The 25,888-nt window shown below is 40.8% G+C and overlaps 1 protein-coding gene across 7 annotated transcripts in view; it reads right to left on the bottom strand.

The window, feature by feature from the left end:
- DIP2A (disco interacting protein 2 homolog A) overlaps positions 1-25,888 on the bottom strand; it is a 93,682-nt gene that overhangs the window by 17,116 nt on the left and 50,678 nt on the right. For 3 of the 7 annotated variants that reach the window (XM_032113765.1, XM_032113761.1, XM_032113766.1), the window contains 26 exons: positions 25,599-25,690; positions 25,219-25,329; positions 22,989-23,112; positions 22,625-22,734; positions 22,125-22,227; positions 21,126-21,190; positions 20,710-20,803; positions 20,163-20,282; positions 19,317-19,431; positions 18,280-18,419; positions 11,952-12,088; positions 11,410-11,490; positions 11,084-11,211; positions 9,983-10,097; positions 8,656-8,857; positions 8,421-8,530; positions 8,201-8,281; positions 7,042-7,165; positions 6,661-6,782; positions 6,233-6,344; positions 5,905-6,014; positions 5,665-5,795; positions 4,962-5,130; positions 3,577-3,747; positions 1,486-1,515; positions 1,005-1,066 (listed from right to left, as the gene is read on the bottom strand). In XM_032113765.1, coding sequence (XP_031969656.1) covers positions 1,005-1,066; positions 1,486-1,515; positions 3,577-3,747; positions 4,962-5,130; positions 5,665-5,795; positions 5,905-6,014; positions 6,233-6,344; positions 6,661-6,782; positions 7,042-7,165; positions 8,201-8,281; positions 8,421-8,530; positions 8,656-8,857; positions 9,983-10,097; positions 11,084-11,211; positions 11,410-11,490; positions 11,952-12,088; positions 18,280-18,419; positions 19,317-19,431; positions 20,163-20,282; positions 20,710-20,803; positions 21,126-21,190; positions 22,125-22,227; positions 22,625-22,734; positions 22,989-23,112; positions 25,219-25,329; positions 25,599-25,690 — 2,959 coding nt within the window. Of the gene's footprint in view, positions 1-1,004; positions 1,067-1,485; positions 1,516-3,576; positions 3,748-4,961; positions 5,131-5,664; positions 5,796-5,904; positions 6,015-6,232; positions 6,345-6,660; positions 6,783-7,041; positions 7,166-8,200; positions 8,282-8,420; positions 8,531-8,655; positions 8,858-9,001; positions 9,083-9,982; positions 10,098-11,079; positions 11,212-11,409; positions 11,491-11,951; positions 12,089-18,279; positions 18,420-19,316; positions 19,432-20,162; positions 20,283-20,709; positions 20,804-21,125; positions 21,191-22,124; positions 22,228-22,624; positions 22,735-22,988; positions 23,113-25,218; positions 25,330-25,598; positions 25,691-25,888 lie in introns of those variants that run through there. The other 4 variants (XM_032113762.1, XM_032113764.1, XR_004241111.1 and 1 more) reach the window with 4 other exon arrangements.

The raw sequence follows: 25,888 nt of genomic DNA on the forward strand, positions 1-25,888 counted from the left end.
AGAGAGGCGCTCGTGCCACAGCGCCCCCTGCAGGCACGGGGGAACCATTGCACCCCCCCCCGCCCGGCCGGGAGCCACCAGCGCCCCCACCGGCTGTGACCAGAACTGCACCCAAGGGGAAGGTGCCTGACAGCTGAGAGAGGCTGGCACTGGGTTTGTGGGTTTGTTTGCTGTCGCTGCCGTTGTGGTTGTTTGTCTGCCTTGTTATACATACATACATACAAGTAAAGAACTGTTATTCCTTTTCCCATATCTTTGCCTGGAAGCCTCTTAATTTCAATGTTACAATTTGGAGAGAAGGGGGTCATTGTCTCCATTCCAAGGGAGGTTCCTGCCTTCCTTGGCAGGCACCTGTCTTTCAAACCAAGACAAGAACTTAAACAGAAGTGTTCTAGTATATGCACTGCTACCCCAACCTTAGCTGCACTGACTGAGCTGCAATGAATCACCCAGTTACTCTCAGTTATTCGCAACTTAAGTTTCTAGCTGTCTTCTAACTTCCCTGCTAGCATTCCCACAGACCATGTTTCTTTCAAGAATCTGTAACTCTGCTCTCTGGAAAGATGAGTAACTTTTTCCAAAAAAGCCTGAAGGTTGCAGTCCCACCAGGATTTTAAATTCACCTTCTTTTCCGGATTCTCCTGGACCTCTGCTTGTCACACTGAGTCATGGCAGAGCATCAGTAGGAATTACAAACAGTAAAGAGCAAGGAGCCTAACTGGAATTAAGTGACACAGTGCAGCCCAGGGAAGGCTAAGGGAACAGAGTTGTTTTGGTTTGAAGGGGGAAAAAAAAAAAAAAAAAGACTAAGGGAGACTCTGTACTATTTCCACTACCTAAAGGATTGTGAGAGAGCAGATTTCTTGGAATTGCACAGCACAGGGATACAACACGGCAGGGAGTCAGTTGACTGCTGCCAAGGATATTTCAGCAAACCAGTGCACTGAGGCTGAAGTTTCTTCTCCACGGCCATTGAAGAGTTAATGCTTTAACACAGACTGTACCTGTCATGTCGAAGTGCTCTCATATCTACATAGACTGTTGTTGGATCTGGTCCTGCTGTTCCCTAAGAATAAGGAAGAAGAAACAAATTCAACAGAAGCCACAACATCCTGCTTTCATTCTCATAGCCACATAAATTCACAAATTTCTCTCCCTTTTTTACTGACACTTATAAAGCACTTCCCTAATGTACAAGAAATAAAGTAGCCCCCCTTTCAACAGTGACTACTGCAGAGCCTTTCGTTTTTTATGGAATCAGCCAATGAATGCACAAGTGAAGTATGTGGGACAGGTAAGTCTAAGTTTTGGAAAATTTTTAAATTTAAAATCCAGCTTTTATGATTTTATTTGAGTAAGCACCTGCTCTAAAACCCACACAGCCAGTGCAAAAGGATGTAAGCATAAACCTATGTGGGCCTAGTTCCTAACACTGCAGAACCAGATGGACTTTAGGACGTGACAAGCACACATGCATCACTATACCTGTTCAGCCAGCTTGCCCAGCCTGTTTGGCTGACAGCAGGACCACAAACAGAAGTAACAGAGGCCATCAAAGTGTGGGAAACAGAGAGAAAGGGGAAAAAAAGAAAATACAAACAAAGAGGCACTAGAAACATAAGATACACACAGTAAGACAGAAAACAAAACTTACACTGTTTTAGAATGAAAAGAAAATTTCCATTTCAGATTATTTGAGAGCTTGGCACTTTTAGGTGGTTCTTTGGGAAACATGCAAGTCACAGATAATGAACAAAAGAGGGCCAAGGCAACTCATACATTGCTTTATAATAAATCCCTTCTCCTGCTGTAAGACTATTTGCAGCTTCAGAACACCTTCTCAGTGAACCAGTTCAGCAGGGTTGGAAGACAGGTATTTATCTGCCTGCTAATTTGTATAAAAAATTTAGTCATTCATTTACATTCATTTAAATCCAATTTATTAAAAAATGTCTAATACAGTATCACTTTGGAAGAAAACCCTTTCCACTAAAAACGGGTTCAAGAATGGAAAACAGAGATGAAAAAGGCATAAAATTAAGGGGAAGCTTAACCGCCCATCAGTCCTGTATTCCTCACAGGGTTTTTTTGGAGTCCTTTTCATGCTGCCATTCAGTATTCTGCAGAAAAACTGTTTCTCCCCCTTTATCCCAAACTGGCTTTTGAAATTTTTATTCACACAGGCAATTTGGAAAGCTATTCTTTCACACCTGACAGCTGAAATGTTTTATTCAATGAATTCAGAATCTTAATTTACAGTCATCTTGATTTCATGTGTATTCTTCCTGTTTTTCTACCTATTGATTCATAAAATCACTCTGACCTTATTTCATTATAACCATTTAGCTTGGTCTTGTTAAAAATCCTTTCTCCTTTAAATGTGAAAGAAATTAGAGAAACTAAGGAAACATTTGTGAATGGCAACATATTTAGGTAACTCATGTTCCAGAATATCTCTCTCGTAGGAAACCCAGAACACTCTAATATATTCTGAGAGCTAAAAAGGCTTTTCTTCATCTAGTGGGCACCAGGAAGAAGAAAAAAGGAAAACCGAAAGTTTTGCAGAAGTACAGCAGCAATTTTCATAGAATCCTATTTTATTAAGTGTAATTTATACAAAAAAAAAGGACATGAAATTTACAATTACACATACTTAATCCATGTGCCCCCTAAGATATTCCCCACATACAAAGCTACATACTGCCTCATCTGAAACCTGAGTACTTTATTTATTAACTCAAGCATCCTCCAAACCCCAGGGTGCTTTCCCATCTTCTAGTCCACACTTACTTAACACCTGATTTTTCAGGTAAGTTTTGGAATATATATATATTTATATATTTTTTTAATCTCCTGACTGGAAAAGAAATATCTCATTAAGCAAAGTTAGACTTCATCTGGTTAAATTACACATAAAATATTATTATCAGCTGAATACTAGACTGTCAGAAGGTGTTCTGACCCACAGCATGTCATTATCTCCAGACTGTAAAGCAGGGCTGAGGACTTTATGGGCATATCCTCCCTCTCAAAGCTTCCAATTTTATACTTATAAGTAAAAAAAAAGTCCAGCTCTCACACAAGGTGAGACAAAAATATTTGCATGTTGCTAATACTCATCTGAGATCTTTAAAAGTCAAAAAAACCTGCCAACTGTGTTCATTTTCCTGGGTCTTATTTGCAGAATTCTGTCTTCCATTTAATTCCACATTATACAAAACAAGACAAAATCTGAATCACACAAAAGCTGAAACAGCACTGCTTGTAACATGCAATATTTATGAATCGGAAGTTGTTTATTTAATGCTGCTCCTGCATAGAAGGAAGGAAACAAGTTTCTTAGTACTGACCCTCTGGATTGGAAAAGCAAATCAATTGGTCAATTAGTACAGAAAAGTGAAATTATCATAATCAACATCATATTAAACATCTTATTCAAAAGCTTATTTAACTTGGTGATGAAGCAAGCAAGCAATGGATATCTAGTTCATTAGAAAAAGAAATCCATTCAGCTGAACATGATTTTCTACCAAGTTCCCAGAGGTTCTGTGTAAGGAACAAGCAGTTTAATCTCACCTGTAAGCAAATTGCTACGTTGACCCTGCACCCAAAGGTAGTGCTCACTGCACGAGCAGAGAGGCCCAGGTCTTTGAATAACTTGGAAAAAGACTGGGTGAGGGTGATCCTCGGTCTCTCCTCTGCCACCACCATGCAGGTGCGCACGCAGGACAGGTTAACCCCCTTCATCTGAGAGGGGAGAACAACATTGTAACTTCAAAGACAGCATTTCTAGAAATAAACCATTTTATTTGTGCAACAGAAGGGCTTTAAAGGCACTAGAGTAAGACATGAACTCGTTTAACACTACAGACATCGTGTAGCTGCAACACAGGGACTCAGCATTTTGAGCTGAAAAACCCTTGAAATATCATTTTGGCACAGGGCTGGGCTTGCCAGAGACCTGCTGGCACCCAGCACTGCACAGTTTAGGTGTTCCAGACATCATCAGCTCCTCTCAATGTGAATGTGAACCTGGAGCAACTGGCTGTGGGCCAGGATTGCCTTTGGTGAGGCCCAGGGGAACAGAGGGACAGGTTTTTTTTGTCTCTATTGAGCGCACACAATACAGCCACCCTTGTGAAGGAGCTGCCACATTCCCAATGGAAGTCCTGAGCAGCCGAGTTACTACTGCTGTGGGAATGCTCCTTCCTCTTCAAGGAAATTCAATCTGAGTTAAGAGATTTTCCTCAAAAATAAATAGATGTATCAGGGTGCAACTGCTGTTGTTAGGAATCAAAGAATCATATAGCATAACTTTGAGTGGGAAGGAAAGGATTTTAAAGCTCATCTCATTCCAATCCCTCTGCATGGGCAGGGATACCTTCCTCTAGATCAGGCTGCTCCAAGCCCCATCCAACTTGGCCTGGAACCTTTCCAGGACTGAGGAAGATTATACCCATCTTAGAACTCAGCACTTCTGGTATCGAGTGATATCTGAAAGTAAGTCAGACTTGCTGAGTTTTGGGGCGCTTTTTCTTTTGGCTGTTTTGGGTGAGGTTTTTTGTGTTTGGTGGGCCTTCGGTGTTTTTCCTTCTGTTGGTGTGTGTTTTGTCTGGGATTTTTTTTTTTTTTTTGTTTGGTGTTGGGTTTTTTTTCTTGTCTCAGACACAAACAAATTGATAGGCTTGCTATGTATTTTGCCCAAAACCTCAAAAATATCCAGCAGCACTGAGGTTGTACAAATAATTAAAACTGAAAATGGAAGACTTCATTTTTTTCCCTCCACCAGAAACACGGAAGCTGAATCTTCCGGCAGTCTCAACACTCCCCAAAACTCAAGACATAATGGAAGGCTATCACAGAAACACTTAAAAACTCGTCTTCTCCAAGCCAAAATGAAGTATTTTTAGAAAGATACATGTATGTTTATGTCAGTATGCGGAAAAATGAAGCCCACTCACCCGGAGAACATCAGTCTGTGTCCCAAGGCCTTTGGTGCACATCTCCATCACGGAGTATGAGCAGAAGGTGACACGCACTTTGTACTGGCTGACAGCAGACAGCCACAGAGACACGTTGCTCTCCAGCTCCAGAGGAGGGACCAGGATGGACTGGTGACCTGAATATATACTGGGGAGAGGAAGCAACAGGAACATGAAAATTCAATTAAGTAATGCATATGGCATGTTTTAAAAGGCAAAAAAATTTGCAGCTTTGTGAGATGTGCCGCATGAGAGTAGTTATCTGGTTGAATCAAGTCATGACTTACCAGTTTTAAGAAACATTTAACTGCTTCCTTTAGCAGTATTTCTTATTGCATACCAATCTTGCACTGAACACCTTAAAGGTCTTGTCAAAACATATGGTTAATCTCAAAAGACTTTAAAAAGATTTACCTAATCAATGTGAAACAGACAGTGAAGTCCCTCAGTCCCTTCTTTTTTTCTTCCTTGAATTTGGTATCCAATTAATACCACTTACAAACCTGAAGTTACTCAAGTAACTAACTGACTTAAATGGATTTTCTTAGCACAAAAGGTGTTTTCTGATCTACTGATAAAAAGGTTAATTTGGGTTTCTTTGACAGTTTCACCCATGTCCATTCCCTGGGGTTCTGGGGAAGGCTGGGCACATGTGAGGAGACCCAGAGCTCCAGAGTCATACCTGCACAAGCACCACAGTGCAAAGCCTAAGCCACAGTAGGGGTCCAGGCAGATGGCAATCTGTCGGGATGGGTACAGCTCACACTGGAGCTTTATTGAGCGACATAAGGCACTTGTAGCTGCGTGTGACATCTGCAAGAGGAAAACAGGAGCTTTCAGGGACCTTCTTCTAGAAAAAGGGTTTTACATATTTCTTTATAAACATAAAGAAATAAAATATGATTATCTCTTGTTACTCTACCTTTACTCCTGCTAATATACCAGTAGTAGACACACTGAAGTCCAAGTATGCCAACATATCTGGAGACGTAGGTCTGAAAACACTAGCCAGCTTCTTTTTAGGCATATCATCTATTTAAAATATGTAAGTAGAGAAGGGTACCATATTATTTTGGGAAACAAGCACAGGACAAAAAAAAAATGTATCTTTACAGCATTATCATCAGATCCTTCTTATAGTTTCTGGACAGCTATTTTAATGCAATGCACAATACATCCCCTCAATCACGCAGTTGTGTAGCAAAATAAATGTATCACTCTTCAAACTATTTCCATTTTGGCTACTGTACCTGTATCCAAAATAGTGGGCCATGTTTTAATATCTACAGCTGCTGCAGCCTCCTTGGACCTGAGCAGTTTCATTATAGCTTGGGTGGTCAGTATACATGCAGACTTACTGACCTGCAAAAGGAACAGCATTAAAACCATTGATAAAACCAGGGAATGCATGCCCAAAGTCATGTCATATGCATCCAGATGAGATAACCAGTAAGATGAAGAGATGAAGAAAATAATTGGAAACAAATCAAAATAAATCATGACAAGAAAAGACCATTTTAAATGGGTTTCTGAAGAAGTCATTATTGACTCAGCCACAGGACACTGAATATTTATTTTCTAGCTTATTTTACACTGACTGTGGCAAAGCAATTCAGCAGGCTGCATCAACCATTCCACACTCCCCAGAATCATGAGGAGAGGAATGTCTCATACCTACCTCTACAATCATTTTGACAGTGGGCAGAGTGGTAGCAAGGTTCTGCGGATGAGGTGGGCGGACAGTGATGGGAACACAGCCAGCGTATAAACAGCCGTAGAAAGTTGCTATCAAGTCTACTCCTGGAAAAGATATTTGTGAAATTAAAGCCATTTTTATCAGAACAATAGGCCAAACTCTTTCATCAAAATCAAAATACACAATGTTATTAAGATGCAAAGATTTGTCACAAGTGTCTCTTCAAATCAACAGACTGCTCCACAACCAGCATAAAATGTTTTGCATTTAAGAGTTAGCAAAAATTATTCCAATCCAATTAATGGACAGAACTTCTTTTCTTGTCCTCTGTGATTGTGGGTTTTGCTGTCTGTGTTGCTTTACCTGGAGGGTAAACCAGGGCCACGTGGTCACCAACATTCAGCCGTCCTTTCTCCATCAGCGCAACTGCCACCCTCTCTGCCCTCCTGTGCAGCTGGATGCATGAGGCAGTGCTGGCTACAGTACCCTGCACAGGAGACAAGTGACAGCAGAAACCTTTATAGGAACAGCAGCATCTTAGTGACTTGGATATTGACACAAGAAGGTGTAAACCAAAAGGGTTCCTCCTGGAGACACGTGAACACACCAACATGTAGCACTGTAGCACATTAGTCCTAGCTATTTAAGACAGGTGTTCACCAACAGGTAATTTCTTTGTGTCCAAGTTTTGTGTTTCCTTTTGCAGAGTCTCCCTATCAAGGGTAAAACTTGCCTGAACAACCCAGGAAAGGGCTGCTTCATACTAGAAAACTTCCCTCAAAATCTTATTCACTCTGAGAGAATAAACCATTTTAACAATAAGAGTGTTGAAACAATTTTTTTTGCTAAAGCGCAGTATCAAAAGGAAAGTTAGAAAGTTTGAACTATGTCCTAAACTCTTTTGCCTCTCTGAATGAGACCTACAAATCTGTCACTTCCCAAAGACTGCTGCTGGACTTCGTGGAAGACTCCTGTCTGCAGCACAGCACAGAACAAGGCAGATCCAATTTGTTCCTGGGCTGTTACTGTCACTCTATGTGCCATCCTTCTTGAGGGCAGAGCCTAGTCCAGGGCAAGGCATCAGTGTCCCCTGCAGGGTGTGACAGTGCTCCTGGAAAATCTGACTCCAAAGCTGTCCCAGGATTCTCTACTTAGGCTCTAGATCTTCTAATCAGGAAATCCTCCATTTCTGACTTACAGACACCCTTGTTCTCAGGAATGAAGACAGAATCATGGTTTCCATTAATATGACAGAAGCTGTGTTCCAGCAGGAAATGCAATTACTGCAATGTTTTAAGCTAGGCAGAATGCATACTGAAATTCCAGATGTGGAATAAAAGATATGTCATAAAATTCCAGAAGTGGAAAAATGTATGCTGCTTACCACCTAGCAATTTTTGTCTGCTTCATTAAAATAATCTGCAGCATTTCAGGAAAAGACTTATAGAAGGCATTTTCTTAGAATCTAAATAATCCTTTGTTTTGATCTCAATCTCCAAGTGTGTCCTAAAGTGCATCTCACCTTGGAATTCAACAAAAGGAAGAGTGGATGATCTGGAGTTGTCTGAGCTCGCCACTGAAGAACATCTGCTAAATACAGGAACTGAAACGGAAGAAAAAAATGCTGCTCAGCTTAACTCAAAGTACCTTGGGTTTACTTTCAGCAGAATATCATACCTGGTCTTCTTTCATTCTGAATAAGCTAATTCAAATATTTAATAATACCAGGACCCCAATGTCACCTTTCTTGCCTGGTCATTGTCCTCCAACTGGCTAACATCTCTCCCCGAGGCTTGTGCAATCCTCTTGCCAGCTATGAGGTTTCCTACAATCATCGACGCAGGACCAACATCTGCATTTTGAAAAGAACAGTGCAAAATGAGGAAAAACAACCTAAGGAACAAGCAACAGCTCAGCCTGCAGGTGCCCTATAAGACACAGGTCTGCCAGAACTAGCACATATTCTGGTTTCCTCACCTGGCTGTTTCTGTCGAGGCTTGGGCAGGTTGGTAACACAGGTGTGGGGACACATCAAGACGTTACAAGGATGCAGAGCACCCTCCAAAAAGCGCTGCTTCGTTTCTGAAATATGAATTCCTCCGAGTGGAGCCTTTGGCAAAGTGTTGGCTGGCACCAAGGCAAGGCAGTACACACCTACTTGGTGAATGCTATCAATTGCCTTCACAGAAATGAAAAAAAAAATACAGTCCACATTATCAACTGGGATGTAGCTAGAGAAAGAATTTGAATTCAAGTCATTTATAACATTAAAATTTTTACTTGCACCACAATTTGCAAATAAAGGGTCCAATTCTGCACTCACTGAACTCATAGAAGCTGTGCCATGACTTCAATGGGAGCAGGAGCAGACCCAGGACTGTGCCCTCTATCAAGGGGATGCCACCTGCACATCAGGGATTAGGAGAGTCTCTTAAAAGTGGGCAAAAAGTGCAGAGATTTTCAAAAGCCAAGTTATATCACAGCAAATTTAGCATGTATGGCAGAATCACAAAAGCGCAGTAGAACATAAAACTCACAAAATTTAGGAGGGAAGCATCTTTGCTGCCTAAATCTAAAGTGTCTCTTTTAGCTATGACACTTCTAAAAAGAGAAACAAAAATATTTTCTCCCAATACCAGATATTCTCTCCAAGAAGATAAGAAAGCTGAAATTAGACAGAAACCATTATTACCCAACTGCCTTACTCATAAGAGCAAACTTCCCTTAAGTTGCTCTCTGGATCCTTCCCTTCAGTTGTCCCCTTACCAGAGTCTTCCATAATTGATCTCTCCATTTTCACTTCCTTAGAACTGATTAATTCTAAAAACTGCAAATGAATATCTACCACAGTTTCCCTTCCTCCTGTCCTGCACCCCCAAGGAAATAAAGTAAAAAAATTAAGGGAAAAAGTTTTTAATACTTCTTGTTGCAGATCTAGAATAAGGTTGATAGTGATAAAAAACTTTCAGGGGCTGTTCTGATACTTGGCAGTATACTCTTGAATATTTTCAGAGGTAACTATCATTATGAAATCAGAAGAGACATGTAGCATTAACCCAAACAAAACCCATCACCCTTAGGACTCTGAGAATCCTAGTAGTAGGAAGCTAAAAAAACATTCTGAAAGAAAGTCTTACTTTTTACAAAATTCTGTTAATTCTCAACCCTGAGAAAAATTAGCTTATTACACCTGTCTGTGGTTAACTGATAGGTTTTGCTTATGGAAAGAAAGAAAAATCTCTAATATTCTCATTTCATGCATCAGCCTTATTCACCTGGAAAGAGAAAAGGACAGACTGACTACCTGTAGAACCCTGCTCATCCACTGAAAACTATCCTCCTCTGAGGCGTCAGGGCGTTGCTCTGCCACAAGCACTATCCGATCATCATGCAAAACGGGCACAGAAAACACTGCTATCCTAAAACACAAAGGACAGAAGAATGATAGGATGCAACACAGGGTGAACAGGGCATGGCTTATCATCCCATGGGAATGGCTGCAACCTCTCATGGCACTGTTTCACACGCACAAGCATTATTCATGCCAGATCATCACAAAATCACAGAAAATTTAGAACCCATGTGGGTTCCTTGCTGTAATTGATTTCTGGTCGGGGTCAGGTGGATTTGCAGTCACCCATGTAGCACGTGTCTAACAGGCAAATTCCATACATGCAGGGGCTGTGCAAACCTAGCCTGTAGACCTCCATCATGCACACTAGACTTGTAGCCCCAACATACGGTATCCCTTCTGGAAGACAACTGTACCAAATTACTGACCACCAATGCTTACACTGAAGAGTACTTAACTCCCATTTGGGAATTACCTTAGTTTTAGGCTTGTCTTTTCTAGGATAAAATATTAATAATGCCTCAGCCTGGACTGGTTCCAGTCTGAACCCTGAGAGACTTCACTTATCATTGATCTCCATCTGGACATTGGGCCACGGACCACTGAAGAGCACTCAGGTTGGTGATACAACACACTGTCTTTGAGGGTCCTTCAGGAACCTAGTTTGTTCTTTAGAACAGGATGCACAGCTCCTCCCTCAGCTACCCAAAAGGCTCGGGGGACAGAGGTGTTTTACATCTGGCATGAGCTTCTTCTGAGTGTCTTAAGAGAAGCTTTGAAAGAAGTTTTAAAACAGACTCTTTAAGATCTACCTTTATACTGTATGAAAGTAATTTAAAATCTATTATGCATGAAGCAGGGTGTCAATATTTGTCTTTCAAGTTAGCAGGGACAGCCAAATTCACAACTTAGTGCCAACTTTTCTACAAAACACACATGAAAAAGTTCACATGCATAGCTCCTGTGTATGCTGTGTCACTTGATGACTGTCTGTGGGTTAAAAAAGGAGCAACAAAGACCAATCAGCAGTGCTGAAGTTTTCAATACACTCACCTTCCCCGATAGACAAACTTCATGGGTTCAACTGCCAGTGCGGTGGCTACCACATCATCTGCATTGTGCCTGCGGCCGCTAACTGTCATCAAGCCATCCAATTTTCCTACCACAAACACCAAATAGTCCTGAAAAGAAGGAAGGATTAGAAACAGAGCAGAAAAACCTCCTCACTGCAGGCAATACATGCCTGACTCAAGCCAACAATACTCTTGAGATCTATAGGAAGTCAGAGCCCTGACACAAAATCCTGCTGAATTCAGGGGCATCACATTAGAATTGGGAGTCAGGACAAAGTAGGGCCCTGAGGGCCTGTTCACACTTACAGGACCCACAAAGCCAAGCAATCCTGTTCTTGTGAAAGGCTGGTCTGATACAGGCATGCCAGCTGCTGTCACTGGGATGGCCTGGAAGAACACAGAAGGATTCAGATACTCACTGGACTGATAAGAACTTTCACTCCTTTATTGCCAAAATACATGAAAGGGGTACCACTGCAAGGAAAAACATGGGCAGAAAGATTGAAATGCCTTCACTTAAGACTACTGTGTTGATTCAGAGCTAAGATAAATTTAAATGCTCACAATAGGCACTACGCTGGACTGTGGAATACAGAAGCAGCTGACTGACTGCAGATGACATCACGTATTTTTGGTTGTAAGAGACAGAATGTCTTGTTATGATTCTATGAATGAAGCAAAGTGTACCTGGCCAGGGCTTTTTTCTAACTAACTAAAAGCCAAACCAAACAATAAAACACACACACACAAAAAAAAAAAAAAAAAAAAAAAAGGGACCTTTAAGGAATAAATAAGTCTATTTGCAAGAAGAAATACTAGAAATGTAACAATTACAAAGAAATTCAAACCTCAAATACATTCTTGGTAATTCCGAGGAGGCCAAAATACGCTGTCCCACTTGCTCCTGAATTCACACATATTTCTCCAACCTCATCAGCTTTGCACAGATAAGGAGTCCCATCCACCTTCACAACACACATGTTGGCTGCAAGGAGGAAGAACACAGAATCAGTGTTAATCTGCTCCAGCAGCTGACACATGTAGTGCTCTGCCATTGACAGATAAAAATTTTAGTATCAATTATTCATCAGCTACAGCAAGAACACAGCTTGTAAGAGAGTTCTCTTTAGCGTCTTGACAGCCTGTGCAATCCATTCTCCAAGATTAAGTTCACAAATGCAGTGTTTTTTTCTTACAGTGCTTCACAGCCTCCACATCACGTGCAGCTGAATCCAAGGCACACTAGACTGAGGGAGTTTGATTTACCACTTAACACGCAAGATCAAGAAAGAAACCAATAAACCTACCCAGGTCAATACAAAATAAACATGGCAAAGCCAACTCTGCAGCCTGCATGGACCAAGAACTATTGGTAAAACAGATTTGTGGGTACATTTTCAAACCTTACAGAAGTCTTCCAATTGTCAACATCCTAGGTCTGAACAGGTGAGACAATCATTCACCCTACCAATAGATCAACCTCTAAATTACCTTGGTTTCATAAAAATTACCTATCAGAACAACTAGCAGTTATTAGAAATTGTTTGGAACCATGCAATGATAACCTTGGGTGACCAAGTAAAGAGGTGCTATTCAAATTCTGGTACAGTTGCTGGATAGTATATGTGTGAGCCAGATGTCTGGAATTTAAGTCCACAGTATGAACTATCGGTCATGCAAAACCCCACACTTTGCAATTGAGGAGGAAAAAATTAAAACTTAATGGTAAATTGGAACTGATGAAATAGTTTATTACTGCAGGAAATACCTTGAGCTAACATCAGAACTCTGTACATAACACTTAAACAATGATGTAAAGAGAAGTGTTAATAACTGGAGAAAGCACAATTTGTGGGCATACACAAATGTACAGCCCTCACTGCATTCACAGACATACAAAAGCCAATGGATCAGCCTGCAGTCCCTAAATGATGCTCCATCCATGAAGCCAAAGGACAATCCTATCACCCTGACCAAGTAAAAAAAAAATACTTACCAGTAACCAATGTATGATACAGGTAGTCTACAGGTACATTCTAACAGCAGGCACAGTTCTGCCCTGCCAGGTTATACTGCAAGGCTGCCCTTCTGCAGTATCTGTGGAGCCTCTACTCTTTCTTCTCCTCCTTTTCCTGCTTCATGTGTGACATACAAGAGAGTGCATCTACCACCATTTCAGTCTCTCTCAACAGCATTGCATCTGAAAAAGAATTAAAGGGAAGGGAAAAGCAGATGGGACAGGAATGTACATGTGGACTGCACGTCACGAAGAACACAGATTCCTGATAAGAAAGCTTTCTTCAAATGAGTCCACATGTACATTCTGACAGATGGTGACTTGCAGCAGTCAAACCTGCCAAGGAGCATCCTGGCAGAAGATGAGAATCCTGCTGTGCAAAGGACCACACTGATGCCCTACTAAAGACTGGATTCAGCTCTGGATGTTTCAAGACTAGCACAGCAGGAATGCAAGAATAATGCCAGGGGCCTGCACAGCAGAAGACTGTGACCAAAGGTACTGATGAGGGTCAGGAAGTGCGCTCCTGTTCCCTTTCCAGCGTTTCATAGTGGATCCATACACAATGGATACCATTGCACTGCAGTCTTTAGTTAGAACTTCTCTCCTAGAAGCATGAAGCCTTAGGAAAAATACTAAAATGCCAGGAAAAAATGCCTCTAGAATCACTGTGGAAGGTATTTGCAGGGTTCCCAGAGAAACCTCATCTTTGAGAAAAACAGCATACAGGGATATCAAATGCAGACCTGAATCTCTTCCTGCTCCTCTAGAAAGGGCAATAGGCATACAGCAAGCCAACTTCCTAGAGAGGATGAACATAAATCTAGACTCTAGAGGTGATCATGAGCATCCAAAGTCAAACATTTAAATTGGAAGAAAACACCTCATCTCAAGCGCACACTGGCACAGGTCTCCAAGAGAAGCTGTTCTGCAGTAGCTGTTGTGCCATTGTGTGACAGACATGAAGCCATGTGGAACACAGAACTGATGAATATGATAAATTCTAAGGGCTGAGTGGAAAAGAGGTGCTGTTAACTCACAGTCTAAGGAATAAAACTGAAAGCTTCACCAAGTTGTTCTGTAACAACTCTTTCCACTGAGGTAAAGGAACCAGATCCCTCTGCAGTGAAGACGCATAGTTGTAACTGTGAGAACCTAGGCAAATGTTTGCTCAGACATGGACAGAAGAAACAATGAAATACAAAACATCCATGGGCTGGAGACAACGTGAGCCTCCCGACATTTAGGAAATTGGAACCATCTCCTTGAACTTCTAGAAAAGGTACTGAATGCAGCCACAATCCAGAACATGACACTGTTCATTGCAGAAGACCTTGCAGAAACCCAAGATTTGGTCCCAACCTGAAGTTTTCTGCTTGAGTGTAAGAAAGTAGCTGCTGCAGCAGTACTGTTTCTAGGAACCAGCCTTTGTATGATTAGAGGCTATAGGAACTTAGAACTTTTGGATTCAAGAGTATTAGCTCTTGTCAAAGAAAGAACACGAGAAGAATCCCAGTAAAAGAATGGAAAGGATTAGTTGGGAAGTAGAAGAGAGACAAACTTAACTGCAGTTAACATATCCACTAAGCAATATATCCAGGCTCAAACATAAGGCATAATATGCTTCCAAGATGACAGATAACACAGCAATCACATTCCAGTTGACATGAAAGTTGGAGGCTGAGAATGGGCAGAAGAAAAGAGGTTTGGCACTCCCCCTACCATCTTTACCAGTCCAATTTGAAAAAATGAACTGAATGTTGTTATGAGCCAAATTTAGCAATGCCAGTCTCAGATAGAAACGTTGGAAAAAAACCCAAGGTGGTCAACAGGTGGGATAAAACATCATCCCTCCAGGACAGGATTCCAGGGGAATGCGTACTAGATTTTCTCTTAAGAATCCCATGCTATCTTTGAGGGGAAGATTTCTCTGTGGATGCTGGCACTGCCCTTGACGGTCTTGTGATGGGCATTCATGGTAGATAATGAATGCGAAGGGAATGTGGCATCAAGAATGGCCTATGGGTTGAACAGCACTGACACATGACATGACCCTGGTGCTGATGGCTCCGTTGAGTAAGATCCCCTGAGCAAGTGGGCTCAGTGTCTCAGAAAAAACGCAAGATCTGACGAAAAGGAGGGTGAGAGCAGACACTTCATCCATGACCTTTTAACCAGATCGTACCTGAATAAAGCATGCCAGAGATCTTCACAGGTAATGAGATCAAAAGCATTTGGCTTGACCATTTCTGAATTAAATTCAGGAATGTGAGCTCCTATGTCACAAAGTATTTGGAAGACTAGGGCAGACTTCCAAGTTCAGTGGGGATCAGAAGATGGAACAAAGCCTCCAGAAAAAAAATACAAAACCAAAAACATATCAAGAGCAAGACTTATCAGTCAGCAGAGGGGCAATGAACAGGTGGTGGTATGTTCTCTCCTGTATGCCAAACACCAAGCCAGAATGGACAGGGCACACCCTCCATGAATACTACACAGGAAAAAGCATAAATCTTACCAAGTAAGGCACAAGTATCTCCACTGTTAGAATGTACATGCAGACTCATTAGAAACTAATTCATTCATTTCCTTAAGTCATTAATTTTTTTCATTTAGCCCACCCCTGTAAGTAACTGCTAGTCTTTTGACTTTCTTCCTACTCTGGAGGATTTTTTAAGAGACAAAAGTTATCAATTATTCTTTATAATGAAATCTATCATGTATCTTCTGACTTAAGGAACATATAGAGAAATTTCTGCTGGAATTTTTAATATGTGGATAAATTGAAGCAAATCTGCCCTAGATTCTGACAGCTCAATGCTAATCAGAGTTTTAACAGAGCTAATGAATTAAGTTGCCCAAATTCTGCTTAACTTACAAGTAGTTTTACCACTTACAACTGTATTTTCAAATAGCAACAGCCATCAATTACAAGTCATATCAGTCTGAGGCACTTAATGGTACGCATTTAACTGTTCTCCCCTCACACAAGTCACTTTACACTTCTTACTCACGTAGAAAGTTACAGTAGTGTTATCACTGCCTCCCAGTGGCACACTAATCCAGATGGGTCCCCTAGATTTGCTAGACAATACTCCAAGGAATTTGGACAAAGGAGAAGGGTTTTTTCACAGATCCCTCCGACTGTGCAACCAGGCATTTCACAAGAACAGGGATGTATTTTTTGACAACTCATAGTGAGGTGAAATTACTTACCTGTAAGCATACAGGAATGTTTCCAACATCCTAAGGCAGACTTGAACCTGCCACTGAGCAGATGCTCTGTGGAAAATTAACCCAGGGGACTTACAGCTCCAACAGTTGAATACGAAGAGTAGCTGCAGGCAGCTTTGTGCCTTAGTGAGGTCAAGCACACTTTACTGTGAGAGCAAGCCTTTGAGCAAAGCCAGGAGCATCCCTGTGTTGGTTTTGCATGGCCTGGTTTTTGGTAGTGGGAGTGCCGCAGAGGTGGAGCCACATGGGATAAACTGATCCAAAGAAAGATTTCAATTGATCCTGCATCTAATACCACTTTTTTGAACAGGAGCAACATTGAGTTTAAGCTCAGTCAGTTCACTAAGGATTCATGACTATCAGGCACACAAACTCGCTCCCTTCATGTCCCTGTGACTAACCCATAAGCTAAGGAAAACATTGGGAGCACAGCTGAATTTCTGCGAGGTTTCAAGAGGACAGCAGTAGTGTGGACACCCTGAACAGACAGCAGCAGCAGCACATGCCATCTGTATTCTAGTAGAAGCAGAAAAATCACTATTTTGTTGAGACACCGATGCCAGTCACAGAATCAGAGAATTGATTAGGTTGGAAAAGACCTTTAAGATCAAGTCCAACTGTGAAGCTGAAGTTACTATTGCCTTTCTTGGAATTTATTATGGACTTTCAAAACAACTTCAAATGGTCTTAATACAAAACAAAAACTTCAGAGAAGCCACACAACAACCAAGCAACTTCTCTGCTTCATTTTGGTATGAAGTGCAGAGCTTCTGCTCAGTCTTCAGCAGAAGGAAACTACTGAATTTAAGTTCATTAACAACAACTAAGCCTTTGACTTTAGGGGAGGCAAAGGGCTTCTGGGGGTAATAAGGAAAATTAAAGAAGACCAATGAGACTTGCACACAATGGCTGAAATTTTCATCAGCAGAGTGAGAAGCTGTCGGCCTCCTCTTATTTGTATCAGGGGCTTTGGTTTACAGAGAAAAGGTTGTTGCTGAAAACACACAAGTTGAGTCTCCACTTTACCTTGAATAAATGCTCTAACAGAGTACAGGGCTTTAGAAACACAGCTCTGCAAGGCAGGAAGTTCATACGGAGACCAAGAATAGCAAAGCCAAAGGTGCCAAGGGCATGACCAGAATCAATGAGGTTCTATGGTAACTACATAGTAAACTTGAGGGGTGAGGAGAGTTACAAAAAATCTGTATTTCATCCTCTCCAAGCACACCAGAGCAGGTCAGGACAGGGCCTGAAGTCAGTAGTACAGACAATGCCATGGAACACTACACTGCCAGCCTAAAAGTTGGAGTAGATGGCACCAAGTGTCCAGTCCTTCATCCCACTGTTCACAGTCTTAGGTCTGGTTTGGCACCTTACCTTTACTAACTTTCTTCCGAGTGCTCTCCCATCCAAATGCAGCTGAGTCTCAAATGAGAGTAACAGGGATGAGACAAAGTCTCTTCCAATTCAGATAATGGGCTGAGGAACAATACCCAGCTCTACCTAATTCAGGAAGCACAGTGTTGCAAATAGGTGTCGTTAGGAAACAGGTTAATCCAGGTCACTCCTGATCACTTTCTTGTTCTCCACGTGCATGAGAAAATAGTTTCCAGAATTAGTTGTTCCACCACCTTCGCAGGGTTTGAGATGAGGCCCCTTTCAACTGAAATATTCTATTCTACTCCATTCCATTCCAAAACCTATTCTGCAACAAGCCAAAAGCATTTGCCCATACCAAAACGTAGAGTCATTCAGATTTATTGTGCATGAATCTGTAATCATCATGTGTTTAGGCAATGTGTCAAAACATAAGTCATACCTACCTTAAAGGCATTTAACATTTCTATTTATTCCATGCACACAAGTGTAATAGTAAAGATAACTTATGTGGAATATGCTGAAATCTACACAAAATGCTTTCCTACCTCCAGGCATAATCTGCCCAACATCCTGCACAGTTAACACTGACAACTTCTCCTCTGTATCCACTCTGATCACTCCGAAACTCAGACAATTCATGGACAACACTGCTTTTCCTGGAGGGGGGCCACCCAGTTCAGAAGGTCTGGAAGATAGAAAGTTCAGTTAGATATGAATCAACAGACCAATATTGGTGATATGGTCACTAAAAACATTGTGCTGGTTTCTCAGGCTTGGAAAGCTTAAGAAAAATAATTGTTTCTCACTTCACAGAAACAAGAGTTCAAGACTTATATCATAACTAAATGAAGAAAGAGCTAAACCAAAACTCTCCAAAATTTCGAAGTTTTTTGTTTCAAGTTTTCTTGAAGTCGACTTTCTGAAAAAGTACATTTTGATCAGAACCAGTATCAAAAAATTCCAGCATATCCCATCTATACATCTATTAATAATTAAAGTACTTCTGTTTCTCAGACCATCCCTTGCTATCTCCAGAAATCCAATGGTATTTTTCAGACCAGTTACAAATATTTTTTTTAATTTTAGGCCCCTGTTTACAAGATATCATACATAAGCAATTAACTGAGCATTTACCATCTTCTTCATCCCAAATAACAAAGTCTTGTTTCAGGGCATTTTAAAAGGTCCTCCAATAACTTCAGCGAGGATGAGACCTCACTTCCCCAAAGAAGAAAACGCCTTCTGCCTGACTATTCTTAGAAAATATTAAACCTTTTAAAGAACCCAAACAAAAGTCACCCATCCTTCAGTGAAGGAGATACCTGTGAGCTTCATACTTCCTCTAAGTGTTTGGGCATCTCTGTGTGGGTCACGGTATTTTCTGACTATCATCCTAACATGAGATTCCCCATCCCTGGAAGTGTTTAACACCAGGCTGGACAGGGCTTGGAGCAACCTGGTATAGTGGAAGGTGTCCCTGCAGGGGGTTCAAACTCCTTCCAACCAAAAGCACTCTGTGATTCTATGACATAATTCAATAGTCAAGAAAAGCTTCAGTTCACTTCTCAGAAAAGGGAATTACCTCCGAATAGCAACAGTTAGTGCCTCTGAAGAACTAGCACAGGGACAGATTACTTCTGGTCTCAAACCTCTGGACTGAAATACATTCAGGAATGCATCACAGGAAGATATTGACCCTAGAAAGAACAATCACACAATTAGAAACATTTTTCTAAGAGCAGGAAAGCTTGAGCTGCAGAAATTCAAAGTCTGTGTTCACTCTCAGCTCAGTTATATGAATATTGTCGCATTCACGTACAAACCAAATATGCTTTCAAACCGTCTGAAAGACATTCCAGTTTATTATTAGAGAGTTGATTTGGAAAAAGAACTCCTAGTGACTAACAACTACACTGAATGAAATTCCCAGCTGCATACTCCTCCTCTGGCAGCACTCACCAGCACTTACTATAATGGAAAGTCCTTCAAGGATCAGAATACTTTGTCACTAAGGGTAACTTTATGTCAACTTCTACTACAGCTCCTATCTGACTGTTTCTTACAGAGGTCACAGCACTTAAAATCAAGTATCAAATGCTTCTAACATACCTTCACAACTCTACCAGGCCACTAGCACTTGGCCCAAAGCAGATTATATCTATATTTATATCTCTCAGGTATCAGTTCAAGTCAATTCATGGAAGAGTATAGCACTAATGAAAACACGAAGTTTTAAAAATCAATTTACACAGGAAAATATAGCCAAGAAGTGCAAACAGCAATGAAAAAGCAGTGGCATCACTGGCACACAAACAGTGTTTTGCTACAGAACAAACTGCTTAACTCTCCAAGCATCAGCTCTGACATAGGGCTTACAACAAACAGAATCTTGGCAAGACTGACACTCAGGAAACGCATCCATACTCACATGGATTGGCTCCATCTGCCACTATTAACATCCGTAAGGAGCTCAGGCTGACATCTCTCTGATCCCTCTGAGCCAAAAGTGACCAGTGCATATCACGGGATTTTACTACAGCTACACGGGCTGGAAATCAAAACAATAATTATGCTGCACGTGCAGAACAAAATAAAGATCAATCATAAAATTACATAAGTATTCTTGTGTATTTACACAAATTTATGAAACTACACACAAAATTTATGACATTACAAATGTAGAAAACAAATACAAATGCCAAATATCCAACTACTATAATACGTGTATACTCAATGCCTCCAGATGGACTTGATCACAGAATTAAAATGCTTGCAATAAATTCAAATACTGAGAAACAGTTTCTTTAAAGGTGTCTCAGAAGAAGCCATCAACATCACCCATCAGTGAAACTATTAGCACACAGAATACTGAAATGGGGTACTCAGTGGCATACACAGACATTTTGCACAAACAGTTTAATTTGTTTTTAATAACCCAAAAAGAGACGGGTGAAATAAAAAAACTTCTAGGGTACCTTTGTATGAGCAGACTTTCTGTATCCAGGAAAGTGGATTAACCTTCATTAATGCATAGGGAATACTGATGACATGCATCCTGTTCATAACGCTCTATGAGAAAGAGATTCAAAAATAAACTACCAAGTGGCTTAAAAAATATAGAACATGTAACAATGCTTAAATAAACTCCCCCATCATCACAGCTACAACACAACTCTTACAGTCAACTGGTAGTGAAAACTGTGCTTATACGATATGAAAAAATAAGCTACATAAGTTACTAAAAAAGTAACAGTTTACTCTGAAAAATATAAATATTGAAACAAAAACCATTTGAGAGAATTGATGAATTTATGGCCTCATTCTGATACCAGTACACTACCCTTGAAATAAGCAAATTGCTGCAGTTTTTTGCCTTTCTTGCAATACTCACTGTTAACACTCCATGCCAAAGGCCAGCCTCTCTTTTGAAATCCAAGACGTTTGTTAGTGTTTCAGCTGAAAGTGAAGGAAAAAAATACCACATTTAAAAAGCACATTTATAATAATACTTAAGAACTACAAATGTTTGTTAAAGCAACTCTGAAACTTCCATGACTGCTGAGAAACCAAAGCTCTGTTGCCTATAACAAACAGGCCACTTAAGCTCCAAGTGGCTTGTTTTACTTACAGCAATCATCTTTGAATTATGATTACTAGACTAGAATATTACAAGGTATTTAAGACCTCGATTCATTATAATACCTCTTCCATGTGAGTTTGTAACATCTGCCAAAGAACTATGCAGACTGAAAATTTAGTCCTGAAGCAAACTTCTTCAGCTGAACTGAAAAAGTTCATCTGCATTTGAAAGAATTAGATCCAGTAAGAAATATCACCATGGCTCTAATAAACTTTCTTGAGTATCTTCTCTGAGAAATTTGAGTATCTTATGTGATTCAAAAAACGAAATAAGAATCAAAGATTTTAAATCACTGATTCAACTGGATTTTCGAGAGATATCTTGTATTGATTAGGTAAAACTTGCTTATCACCGATGTAGGATGGATGTATGCAGGAAAGTGCTTGGTTAATGGTAGCACAGATTATGCAGATTGTCAAAACCAAGCGCAGTTCTTGGCTGTTCATTGGAAGCATGACTGCAAACAAGCAGATCACTCACTATATTCACATCCCTGGGGAGATGTTGTTTCGTGGGACATGATTAGCCAAGAGGAAGATCCCTTTCTTGATTATGATTTCACAGGTGGCTTAACTCTCTTTCACATATCACACCCATTATGAATGAAGAAGTTTGTCTTTCCCTTTGCAGTTGAAGCTACTATTCTGTATCCAAAGTTTTCTAAAGACAGCGAACACGATTACACAACATAAATTGTCTGAAGATGCAAAGCTGTCGGTATCGTTTTAAAGTTACACGTATCTAACTTACCTTCTGAATAACCACATGCCTGAGTCAGTGCATGACAGTGTGCCAGCATGGAGGCATGAGATACAGTAATGCCCACTGTGCTGCCCTCTTTACTTGTTTTGTACTGAGAAGAGAAAGTGTATGCAAGCATTAGATTAACAGCAAAATAAAAAAAAATTACAGCAGTGAATACAAAAACAAATCCAGCTTTTTTTAAGTCAAAAAGCCAGCATAAAAATATATTTATGTCCACAGAATACCCTAATATGGTAGAAAAATCTGTTTCTCTACTCCAATTAAATTGTCCTGGGGAACCCAAAATGCTGATTATCCCCAATATTAACCTGACTCCACACAGTCACTCAACTGACAGTCTGCCTGGCAGCTTGATGGAAACAATATTGTTTCACAGTTTAAAATATTATAGCCATCTCTTTTATTGTATCAAGAGTTTAAAGGAAAAAACATCACATAAACTACAATAGAGTAACCATAGAAGTTATCGTATTACACTGGATCACCTCGATATAAGCAATCTCGCTGCTGGCATCCCGGACCTGCGGATGCCAGTCCTTGGCTGGTTTTGCCAGATGCTTCCCATCAATCACAAACCAAATGAGATGAGGCCAGCCTTCAAAGATAAAGAAAAGTGACTGTCACCACAATTCCAAAAATCAGAGTTTTTTCCCCAGTATTCAGGGATAATGACAGGAGGCAAGCAAAAGCAAAATCCCCCACCTGAGAGGAAGAAACAGCACAAGGCACTGCCATTACAATCAAGGCAGTTCTTTATGTGTAAGAACCTTGCAAGCAAACCCAAAAGCTGAAGTGTGACAGCAACAATTAATTTACCTGCTTTTTAACCCACAAAAAATAAACCCACACCTTTGAACGTCACCACCTCGCCAGTCTGAGCTTTCGGGAGGCCTTTCTGACAGGCATCAGTGGTTAAAGCTAATGTGACTCCACAGCTGCCCAAAAGAAACCCAATCTGTTGACTGCCAGCATCCTGTAGAGACACCAAGTAATAGCAAAATTACAAATAACAAAGCTTTTGGACAGTTTTTTATAACTTCTTCATGTTTAGAAAACATTAAGTCAATTTATATCACAGGGAAAACCAGAAGTCTATCCCATAAGACCTTTAAATGACTGGGAAAATTTAGTTTTGCTTAGTGCCAACTAAGATTTGGCAGCAGATCTAGTAAGGAAAGCAGTGTCAGAAGCAATGGTTGTACACCCCTCCTCAGCCCAACAGGGGTGTTCATAAATTCTGCTAAACAGTGTCATAGGTTAGCAAGCATAGTCCCAGAAGGGATGTCCTTGCTAAGGGGTGCTTACAGTTTCCTCTGGGAACTGATAGAACCTATCAGCTGGCCAGTTTGAATATGGACAATTCTCTAAGCCACTTAAAGTTGTGACCGCCTCTGTGATCCACATTTAAGAATAGGCAAACTCCCCCTCCAAGCTCTCTCTCGTTTCCGGTGCTGGGACAGGTGGCTGCGGGCCCCGTGTGGGGGCCAGCGGGCCCGGCCAGGCCCTGCTTGGGCCAGGCCGGGCCGGGCCACGGCCATCCTGGAGCTGATGGACCTGTTCCAGCCGTGGACCCCCCCCCCGACTGCCTTGCCGTGGGCAGCCGGAGCGGCTCGGCTCTCCCCCCTCTCCACTGCGATAAGAAAGATTCAACATTCCAGCTGCAAAGCTGCAAGGCCGAGGTGAGATTAACCCTTTTCATTGCTGTGAAGAGCTGAAAACCCTAGGGAAGAGAGAGAGGAGATGCTTAAAGCTGAAATTCTGTTGTGAAGCTATGATATATCAGAGTATCCCATTGTAATTCCATGAAGATATGGGGGGTGGAGTGTTCAGCTCGTAAGCAAAAGCACCTGCACTGAGATAGGCAGATGCTGACGCAGCTGTAATTTCATGAGAAGTTTGGACAGGGAGAGATGGACCAGATGAGGACTTTTGCTCCAAACGGGAAAGGAGAAAACCTCAGTCCCTAGAGATGAACCAGATGAGGACTTTTGCTCCAAATGGGAAAGGAGAAAACCTCAGTTCCTAGAGATGCTCCCAGAGATAGTCCTAACAATGAAGATGAGGAAGACCCTTTGCTCCCAGGGAAGGAGAAGGGCCTCTGTTTTTGTTTCTGAACAGCTCAACCTTAAAACTGTACCCCAAAAAACTTCAAGAGTGGACCCTCGAACGTGGGAAAACCAATTGCTATCTGTGTGTGACCTTGAACAAGCTGCAAGTCAGGGGAAGGGACTCACATGCAGGCAGAGAGACTCCTCTTCCTAAATGGACTGAACAATATTTGGAAGTGGGCGGCTGTCTCGTTGTGATACTGTTTTCATAGCATGAGCAAGAAGAGACTTCTCTTTCTAAATGGACTAAACAAGGTTATTATGGCAGTGGTAAACAAACTGAACATCTTATGGGTTGTCTTTTCACATTGTCAGTGGGAGAAGGGAGGAAGGTGGGGGGAGGAGGAGAGTTCTGAAGGTGGTATAATTTTTTTTTTTTCTTTTCTCCCTTCTTTTAAGTCTGTTAATAAACTTCTTTATATTCTTTCAAGTTTGGTGCCTGCTTTGCATTTCTCCTAATTCTTATCTCACAGCAGATAAACAGTAATGAGTATTTTGGACCAAACCACTACAACAGAAAACTGGTTTGATGCTGTTTCTGAGTCCTGACACACTGAGGAGCAGAGACTGTAGCTTTTTAGCTCTTGCCTAATAATCTCCATGTGTGTAGGATTATACCTGTATTTCCAGTAACTATGGTGTTTCTGCTTGCCTCATTACTCAGCGTGAGAGCTGAAAGACAACCTTTCTCTGATATACTCAGAGAAATACTTCCACATGTATTTTCGAAAATAATTAAAATAATTTCTGCAATTACATATCCTAAAATACTTAAATTACTAGCTTAATATTATTCCCCCTTTCCTTAACTAAATATTGAATATAAATCCAAACACAGAATGTACACTGAACAGTCCAGCTGATGCTTTCTAAAGAGCAGGCTCTGAAGGACCCCATGTAAAGACTGTAGGATTTAGATATACACTGCATTTATTTATCAAACCATAAAAATGTTGAATGAATTTGCCTACCTTTCTTGTCAGTGGAACTTCTATTGGGACAGGAATAAGTTCTGCCAGGAGACATCCATAAAATGCCACCATAAACATAACTGGATCACTATTAGGAAATACGAGAGCTACCTACAAAAATACAGTAAAATAAGAAAATGTATTTTTTTTTGTCATTTGGCAGAGAGGGGGGGTTGCTTTTTAATTTGTGGAACAAAATTTTCACAACAATGTACAGGCTTATATATAACCAGAAACAGAAATACTAAGTATTGGGACAATGTATTATTTAATGATTACTTCACAATATATTATTACAATATTTTATTACAAGGCTTTCTTCAGCTAATGCTGTTCCCTCACTATTTCACCCAGAAGAACCAATTCCAACAACAGCCTACCCGGTCTCCAGGCTTCAGCAGGGGCTCATTCTTAGTGGTTAGCTTGTTTAGCAGGGTATAAGCTAACTTCAAGCTTCGACTCCACAACTTGCCTAAAGAATAAAAAAAGAAATTAAGAAACAGAAACTAAAATTTTAACACTTAATTGGCAAATCTCAGTCCCTCACACATGCACTAAGCATGACTGTATCAGAACAGCTGGCAGAGAGTCCAAGTACAATTTAGAACTTGGCTCCTTTTGGTTTACCTTTTCCTCTTTTTTTAAATTTTAAATGTAAAACTAAACATGA

This window comes from Corvus moneduloides, chromosome 7 (genome assembly GCF_009650955.1).
Source record: "Corvus moneduloides isolate bCorMon1 chromosome 7, bCorMon1.pri, whole genome shotgun sequence".
Lineage (NCBI taxonomy): Eukaryota > Metazoa > Chordata > Aves > Passeriformes > Corvidae > Corvus > Corvus moneduloides.